This window comes from Rhincodon typus, chromosome 46, assembly GCF_021869965.1.
Source record: "Rhincodon typus isolate 14 chromosome 46, sRhiTyp1.1, whole genome shotgun sequence".
Classification (NCBI taxonomy): domain Eukaryota; kingdom Metazoa; phylum Chordata; class Chondrichthyes; order Orectolobiformes; family Rhincodontidae; genus Rhincodon; species Rhincodon typus.
Window position 1 is genome coordinate 8,859,026 of NC_063377.1, and position 9,393 is coordinate 8,868,418.

General features: G+C 42.8%; 1 protein-coding gene across 1 annotated transcript in view; it reads right to left on the reverse strand.

The window, feature by feature from the left end:
• Positions 1 to 287: 287 nt before the first annotated feature.
• Positions 288 to 9,393, reverse strand: part of LOC109912764 (SH2 domain-containing adapter protein E) — a 30,393-nt gene continuing 21,287 nt past the window's right edge. The window contains exons 3-6 of the mRNA XM_020512202.2: positions 8,293 to 8,529; positions 6,104 to 6,266; positions 5,698 to 5,817; positions 288 to 1,914 (exon numbers count right to left, since the gene is read on the reverse strand). Coding sequence (XP_020367791.2) covers positions 1,728 to 1,914; positions 5,698 to 5,817; positions 6,104 to 6,266; positions 8,293 to 8,529 — 707 coding nt within the window. The 3' untranslated portion in view covers positions 288 to 1,727. The remainder of the gene's footprint in view (positions 1,915 to 5,697; positions 5,818 to 6,103; positions 6,267 to 8,292; positions 8,530 to 9,393) is intronic.

A 9,393-nucleotide genomic window follows, 5' to 3' on the forward strand; every position in this document is an offset into this window, starting at 1 on the left:
TGTATGTCACTGTCTTTAATATTCCACCAGCAAAAGAGAGAAATAGTAAGCCCAAAAGATTGTATTTTTTAATAAAGAAAAACACATTTTGGAGTTGTAATGGTTGCTTTTTAACCTTCCAGTGAAGTGTCCTGGCACAATGTATTATGTTAAATGCACTGTATAAATAGGAATTTTTGTTGTTCCAAGTGAGTGACAGACTGCAGGAACAATATAATGCCGGTAGTAATTTCACCACTTACCTTGTTAAATACACCACAGACATTTGCACAGTGAAAACCAGCAACTGTTGTCAAGTAGCAAGTTAGCTTGTTTATTTATACATTTTTTACTGATTATATTGAGAGTTGCTGTTGTTGGGAAACAAAATTCCTTCCTGATGAAATCATCATGCACTCCCAGAGTAAAGCTTCCTCTACACTGTCACTGTCAAACACTCCCAGGACAGATACAGCATGGGGTTAGATACAGAGTAAAGCTCCATTTACACTTTTAAACTGAAAATAAAGTTCCCTTGAAACTGTCACCCATCAAACATTCATAATACAGATACAGCACTGGGTTGGATACAGATTAAAGCTCTCTCTACACAGTCCCTGTCAAACTCTCCCAGGCCAGGTACAGCACTAGATCAAAAACAGAGTAAAGCTGCTTCTACACTGTTCCCACCAAACACTCCTAGAACAGGAGCAGCACAGGGTTAGGTACAGAGTAACACTCCCACTACACTGTCCCCATCAAACACTGCCAGAATAGATATAACACGGGGTGGATACAGAGTAAAGCTGCTTCTACATTTTCCCCATCAAACACTCCCTGGACAGGGACAGCAGAGGGTTAGATACAGAGTAAAGCTCCCACTACACTGTCCCCATTAAACACTCTCAGGATAGGTACAGCACCGGGTTAGGTACAGAAAAAAACTCTCTATACATTGTCCACATTAAACACTCCCAGGACAGGTGCAGCAGTATTTGATATAGACTAAGAACCCTCTACACTATCTCCACCAAACACTCCCAGGACAGGTGCAGCAGTATTAGATTAGAGTAAGAACCCTCTACACTGTCTCCATCAAACACTCCCATGCCAGTACAGTAAACATTCCGATCTCTTCACCCACTTCAAACAATGTTCTGCACCCATTGTCAAAATACAATTTGTATTTTGCATCAGTGCACCTTTTTTCCATTTTCCACTTAGCGAAAACCAAGGACTTAGGTCAAGGGTACTGTCGACTCATTCCACATTCAATCAACACAAGGAGAGTTTTGGCTCAGCATTCTGGGCCAAATTTGAAGCCAGGTCCCAGGAATGAATTGTGAGTATGTACCAACCGAGCCCCCACCTCATTTCTAATTTGATTCCAACATCTTTGTCCCAGTACATCTGCACTGGTTCTCCCTGGGTTCCAGATATTTTGTGATTTTATTATTTCTTCTTCCACTATTTTATCAGAAGATCAGATCCCTCCCTCTGCTCACCTCTGCTGGTTTGGAGGCCCAGATACAGTGTGCAACTTGTGGCTACGCTGTCTCTTTTCGTACCTGTAGGTTGGTTTGGAAGCTGTCTTTTATGCTATGACAAGTGCTTTGTGCAATATCTGGCTTCAACCCACCCTCCCAAATCTTTCTCTATATCTCTGTCCTCCTTGTTTCGGTGTTGGTTGGGAGGCCACATAAGCTGTTGTCTCTTCAACTGGTTGTACAGATTGGCAGTTGAACAAATTATTGCTGTTTATTGTGCACAGGGTAAAGGAGAGTCATGTGTTCTGCATCCTTGAATGGAAGCTTTTCATTGCAATAATAGTGCACCACCTCTGGAATACTGTCAAAGAGTGCGCTGTTCTGATTCAGTGTATACTTATTGTCTTTGGTCTGGGCCAGAATGATGTGAACACATCCTTGGCTGGTTCTGTACAAAGTAGACAAATCACAGGAGATAATATCAGTACCATCAAGACACCATCAAATCACAAAACGATATGAACTAGGAGCAGGAAAACAACATTCACCCACTTGAGCCATTCAATAAGATTATTGCTGATCTGATTATGACCATAACTCCACTTTCCTGCCTGTCTCTTTTAGTCCTTGTAGATCAAAAACCTGTTTAACTCAGCTTTGAATATAATGAATGACCTACTGTACATTTCTCCTGTGGAACTGTAAAGAATGATTACCCTCAAAGAGGCAATTCCATCTAATCTCTGTCTCAAATGGGTGACCTCTTATTTTTTAAGCTGTGCCCCCTTGTTTTAGATTGCCCCATGAGTGGAAATATCTTCTCAGAATTTAGGTTGTCAAACACCCCTCAGAAGGTAGTGGCGAGCTACCTTCTTCAAATGCTGCAGTCCATATAGTGTAGTGACACCCACAATGCTGTTTGAAAGGGAGTTCCAGGATTCTGACCCAGTAACGCTGCAAGAATGGTGATATAGTTCCAAGTCAGGTTGGTGTGTAACTTTAAGGTAGAATTGCAGGTAGTGGTGTTCTCATGTTTCTGCTGCCCTTGTCTTCTAGATGAAAGAGATTGCAGATTTGGAATGTGCTATCCAATGAGTCTTGGTGAGTTGTTGCAATGCATCTTGTAGATGGTACACACTGTTGCCACTGTATGTCCACTTTGAAGGGAATGAATATTCAAGGTGGTGGATGTACTGTTAATCAAGCAGGCTGTTTGTCCTCTATGGTATCAAGCATCCAGGTAATTTCGGGAGTATTCCATCACATTTCTGACTTGTGCCTTGTTGATCGTTGACAGGCTTTTGAAAGTCAGGAGGTGCATCACTCACTGCAGGATTCCTAATCTTTGACATGCTCTTGTAGTCACAGTATTAATGTGATCCAGTTCAGTTTCTGGACCATGGTAACCCCCCAGGATCAGGCTATGGTAATTCCATTGAATGTCAAGGGGTGACGGTTAGATTGTTTCTTTTTGAGATTGTCATTGCCTGGAATTCATGTGGCATCAATTTTTCCACTTCTAAGCCAAAACTGCAATTGTAGCACCCAATAGTTGAGATCAGCTATAAGTATCTGAGACCTTTGATGAACATATTCAGTACCATATTAGGCAGTGCTCTAAGACACTGAGTGAATGACACTGGACATTAGGTGAACTATTGATTTACACCCATAATGAACATCATTAATTTGTTAGCATTGAACAAGTTAACTTCTGTCTGATTGAGGTGGGTGTCTGGGATTTTTGTTGTTGTATTAGGATCACTTCTGGTGATTCTGTTCATCTTTGTATTAAAACAAAAATTCTTGTTCAAATCTCAGATCTTCATTGATGGGAGACTTTAATCACAGGCCAAGCATTCCTTAGTAGTTGGGAACACTTATGCTGGTATCATATGGCATGAATACGATCATTAAAAAAGGCAGTGCATTACTTTGTTTTAGCCAGACACATGAAATAGAAAAACAAGGAGGCAATGTTAACATTGTACAGGACCTTATATTACTGAGGAACTTGTACTCTCTATAATTTTGGACATTTCATTAAAGCAAGTTCATGGAAACAATGAAAAATTAGCAGCATTGGTTCAGTAGGATCCTACAAGGGAAAGGGTGCATTCAGTTACAAAGATGACATAGTAGACTAGCCATCAAGTGGTCTCAACTAAGCACTGATTTGCTAATCCTTCAGAGAAGAAAACCTGCTGTCCTTGCCTAGTTCCCACACCGGAATGGACAATTCTTAGCTGCTCTCTGAAGTGGTCTAGTGAAGCACACAGTTCAACCAAACCTCTCACCTTGACCATATAGGCCGGAATAATTCAAAAAGGTCCAGCAGAAAAATAGGGGCTGGCATTAAATGCCAGGTTTGCCAGTAGCACTCTCATCCTGAGGATTCATTTAAAGAAAAAATTAAGAAATTAGATGGTTTACGTGAGCAAAATTACAGAACAGACTGGGTAGGCTAAATGGGCTGTTTCTGTACTGTGGACTCAGATCTGAAAGATAGCAAAATTGCAGGACTGGACACAGCACTACTGGTCAGATTTTCTGCAACATCTCCCCAATTTACATATTGGGCAGTGTGGAAGTTTCACCCTATCCTTTGCCACTGATTTCACAACTTGCCGCACCATATCCCTCTGTAACTAAATAAACAAAGAACTTCAGATGCTGGAGTACTGAAACAAACAAAAACAGGTCTGAACAATGGTCACTGGAATCGAAACGTTAATGCTGTTTTCTCTTCACAGATGCTGCCAGGCCTACCAAGTTTCCTCAGCAATTTCTGTTTTTGTTTTCCGCAGTAACTACCCCTGGATCAACACCATAAGACGTAGACAATAAGATATAGGAGCAGAATTAGGCTATTTGGTCCATCAAGTCTGTTCCGTCATTTGATCAAGACTGATATGTTTTTCTACCCCTGTGTCCTGCCTTCTCCCCATCCACTCTATGCAGGCTCCTCAGTATTCTGTAAATTTCAATGAAGACCCCCTCATCCTTCTAAACTCCAGACAGCACAGACTCAGAGGCCTCAACTGCTCCTCATATGACAAGCCCTTCATCCACAGAATCATTCTCGTAAACATCCACTGGACCTCCTCCAATATCAGCATGTCCTTGCTTAGGTACCAAAACATCTGTAATATTCCATTCCAAATACATCTGACCAAATCCTTAGACAGCCTCAGCAGCACATCTCTGCTCTTCTTTTCTAGTCCTCTTGAAATGAATGCTAACATTGCATTCACCTTCATAACTGCCTCATAAACCTGCATGTAAACCTTAAAGAATCCTGAACTTGGACTTCTGAGTCTCTTTGTACTTCAGATTTCCAAAGGCTTTCCCCATTAGAAAATAGTGTATGCCTTTATTCTTCTTGCCAAAGTGCATAACCTCACACTTTATCATATTGTATTCATCTGCCACTTCATTGCTCACTCTTCCAGCCTGTCCAAGTCCTTCCGCAGCCTCCCAACTTGCTCAACACTACCTGCTCCTCCACCTATCCTTATGTCATCTACAAACGTCGCAAATCAGCAAATCCTCTACTTTCTTCCTCATTAGCACTTCTCCAGCCTCATTTTCCCATGGTCCATTGTCCAACGTTTCTCTTTTTCCTGTTACTGATTCTCTGCTACTGAATTCTAACCCTGTTCCATACATGGCATTGTCTGGTTTGTGACTTGGAGAGTGGTGTGAACTTCTGCCTGGTTAACAGCTTGCACAGAATCCCAGCATGTCTTACTTCACTAGAGATCCTGGGAAAGTAAAATAAATGCTTCCAAGACACCCTGAAGAGCGAGGACACTTAACTTAATGACCAGGAGGAGTTTCCTACCAATTGTTCAGAATAGTGACAACATGTTCATCAAGTTGCATCACAACACATTAATAATGAGACAGTGTGGCAGAAGAGATGAAACAAATGCTGTATTTTGGATCTCACTTCCTCATTGAATATCCTACCCCATGTGCCCAAACATCTGTGGATCAAGGAGTGGCCCTGTACAATCACATGAAAAACTACGGTAGAAACTCATGACCCTGAATAGACATCAGCCTCGAATCAAGGAACAGCCAATCACAAGCACGCCCTGGTACTGGACATAGGCCCAGCGTTAGGAATGAGGCTCATAGAGCAAACTCTGTTTAATTCCTGTTGGAACAAATTTCAAGGTACAAACTGATGCCCTGCACAGTTTTCTGAAGCCTCCTGAACACTTACTTTAAGGCAAGAGAATATTTGCTGTTTCCTGTCTCGCTGTTTCGTACCAGGTAACTGGCCTCCTTGCAGGCCTGGAGACGAGACTCTGCTTCCATCCGGGTGATGGGGCCGTGATACCAGCTGCAGGAAAAGGAAACACTTGTTAAAGCTGCGTGAAGGCTCAAGGCTCATAGCAGAGGAGAAAAATATGTGGTATATCTTGAAGTGATGACTAGTTTATACCACTCCGGGAACTTAAAGCTACGTTAACTGGAGGCAGAGTCAAGCAAAGGAATTGCACAGTTTGGAGTCAGGAAGGGAATGAGTTACAGTTGGGTATAACACAATGATTTTAAATTTCAACACAGCAAGGATGAAGGGAGAAGGAAGAACAGCGTGTAAAATGAGTAGGGTTGTGGTCACTTACACTTGTTTTTCTAAGGGCATGCTAGGATCCACCTTCTCTCCCATTTCGCTGCTCTCTGGACTCTGTTGCCTCAGGACCTTCTGAGTCCAGCTCGGTTGCCTATGGTGGTGTTTGACCTTTTCCTCTTTGGGTGGAGATGATATCTCTGCAGAATCAAACTGGACTAAGAGGACAGACAGAAGGTGACAAAATCTATTAACGCATCCAGCATGGGTCCTTATTTCCCTGTTTGCTTAAAAATTCAAATGTGTCTTTGCAGAACAGTAGAACACATCCCTTTTAGTTTTTGTTCCTTTTTCATATGCCCTTTAATGCTTCACGTGCTTCTTTCAAATATGAATTTTTGTAGGCTGTTTGACTCAGAGTCATTGTGGTGAATTTTACGCTCCCCTGCCAATGGGTTTGAAGTCAGGAGGCATACGTCAAAACTAGTAGGTAGCCTCCTGCCACCTAACCTGATCTGTCTGAAATTTTACGGCGGGTGGGAGAGGCGGTGGGCAGCCCTTTGGCCTATTAAGTCCCTTAAGTGGCTAATTCTTCCATGGCTGGAGAAACCTATTCTATGCAGGAAATACAGCAGCTTTAGTTGGTTCAGCTCGTGTCAAGCAACATTGGCAGAAGACTCCTTTGTAAGGTCCCTGAGCACAACAGATACAACCCCCACCCCTGTTATATGCCAGTCTGGAAAGGTATGAAAGGGTCAATATTTTATTGAGTACAACTAACACCAGCCTGTTTGATGATATCATGATGACTTGGTGCGAGAAAGAAGGATCCTCTTGGAGATAGATGTAAGGCTACGACATCCAACAGAGCCACTGTTATAACCTGTGGATAGCTGCAGATATGCAATAAACTACATCTTGTTTACTTTAGAAGTCTCTTCTCATTAGACCAGAAAATGGCTACCCTCATTCACATTAGACCACATAATCCCCTAAAGACCCCATGCACTTAGAAGATATGTATGACTGCATAAACAACACCTCGCCTCCATAAGGTCATTCCCCACTTTTACACTTTTTTGTTATTCGCTCATGGGACATGGGCATTGTTGGCAGAGCCAGCATTTATTGCTGTCCCTAGTTGCCCTTGAGAAGGTGGTGGTGAGCTGCCTTTTTGAATGTCTAGAATCTTGAATGCTAGTGAGCATTCAATTAGGTGGCAGCTCTATAAGATGGGACTTCCAATTAAAATGAATCAGAAGGCTTGCTTTGAAGCAATCTATGCTGCTCCCAGCATTAAAATGCTGCAGGGCAGCACCTAGGATCAGAGGTGGTGAAGTCTATTAAGTCCTACCAGATGCCAGCACTATTTAGCAAACCAGTCAGTCTCATTCATTTGGTCAAGATGGGCAAGAAATGCTGCCCGGCCAGCCAGCGATGCCCACATCCCACAAATGAATAAAAAAAATCTCCGTAACTCTATAAATTTATTTCCCACAAGCGCCCATTCAATTTCCTTTCGAAATCATTGATTTTCACAATCCCTGCAGATGGAAATTTCCAAGTCACTACCATTTCCTGCATGAAAAAGTTCTTGCTCACAATCATTTGGCAGCTTGCCTGACACTTTAAATTTGTGTTTCCCAGTGCTTGTAAGAACAGCAAATGGGAACAGATTTTCCCGGTTACCTTTCGAAACCTGTCATCCATCAAATCTCTCCTCAATTTCTTTTGATCCAAGGAGAACAATCTTACTTTCTCTATTCTCACCTTGTTGTATTTGGACTTGATAGGCCAAATGGCCTTCTTTTGTGCCATAATAATTGTTTGGGCTGGACTTTGTAGGAAGTCAAGTTCCCAATCTTCCCCCCACCATCTAAAATATCAGGGGAGTCCATTCAAGTTCCCACCAACTGCCCTGCAGCATTTTAAGGTTCCTCTTCTGGAACCATATTAATAAATCTTCCCTATACCCACTCAATAACCCTCACATCTTTCGTAAAATGTGCTGACTGAAGCCTTTCCGATTTTATTTTGAAAGTATTGGTTGTATCTGCTCACATCATCCCTGTGGGCAGTGATTTGCCTGAATTGAAATCATGTACCTCACTGAGGGAACACCGGCCCTTCCCATGTACGTTCTTATGTTTGTTTGTGACTGAGAACTACTTTAGCTGATCTTTTTGTTCTTCTGAACATCTTGCACAAACTGAACTGTTCTATCTCCAGAGCTTCTTGCCATACCTGCAAGTGCTTTTACAATCTGTTCCGTCTTCCACTCCCATGGCTGCTCATACTCTGTTGCGGGGCGTTCATCATTCTCTGGCAGGCAGCTGTCGACTGGCCTCTGGTTTCCTGTCCTCTCGAGGGCAGAGTTCCCAACAGTCTCCTGCTTTGTCCCCATTTCCGTTGGTTCATAGGGACTGTCATACAACAGGGATTGCTTCACAAGTGGGTCTTTCGATCCTCGTCTTCGAATTTCTGCATGGAGAAAGTAAATAGTTTATACCGTGTCTGAAAAGCATACCTGAGGGGAGGAGATCTGATCTGCTTAAGGATCAGATAAATTATTGACAATCTGGAAACTAATTGAACAATATGTGTTCAATTAATGTCTCTATTAGAGGACAGTCAGAGGAAAAAACAAAACAAAATGGTGAAAGAAAATTGTCAAAAGCATCCTAAAACTTTCATATAAGATCAACAAGGAGAGCAATTTCATACTCTGGTTTGAACAGCATTCTCATTCCTCAGATGGTTAACAGAACCTTCAGCCCAGGTGGAAAGGACAGGTTTGCTGTTTCAAATATGAACTTGCTTCGTTATGATACCTTACTTAAATAGATACTGGCACTACTGAGACATAGTGTACTAGTTAATAAATGATTAATTGCCACATGGAAGGAGGAAAGGGAGGATGGCACAGTCAGTGGAGCAAGAGGCAGTGCCTTTAAGAGAAGAAGGAAGACAATAAAAGGTGCACCTTTATCCTAATGACATCAACAGACACAGGTATGGTGCAGGAAAATGACATTAAGCTTGTGTCATCTGATCAGCCATGATCTACAATGGTGGAGGAGACTCAAAAGAGCTGAATGGTCTACTCCTGTTTCTAGGTTTCTAGGTGGGGTTGGCGGGGACGCCAGCGACCAGTGGCCCAGAGCAGGGACCCGACGACCAGAGGTTCAAGCGGGGACACCAGTGACCAGCAGCCCGGAATGGGGATACTAGCGACTAGCGGCCTGGAGCAGGTACACTGGTGACCAGTGGCTTGGAGCAGGGACGCCGGCGACCAGCAGCTCGGAGTGGGGACACCGGCGACCAGCGGCTCGGAGTGGGGACACC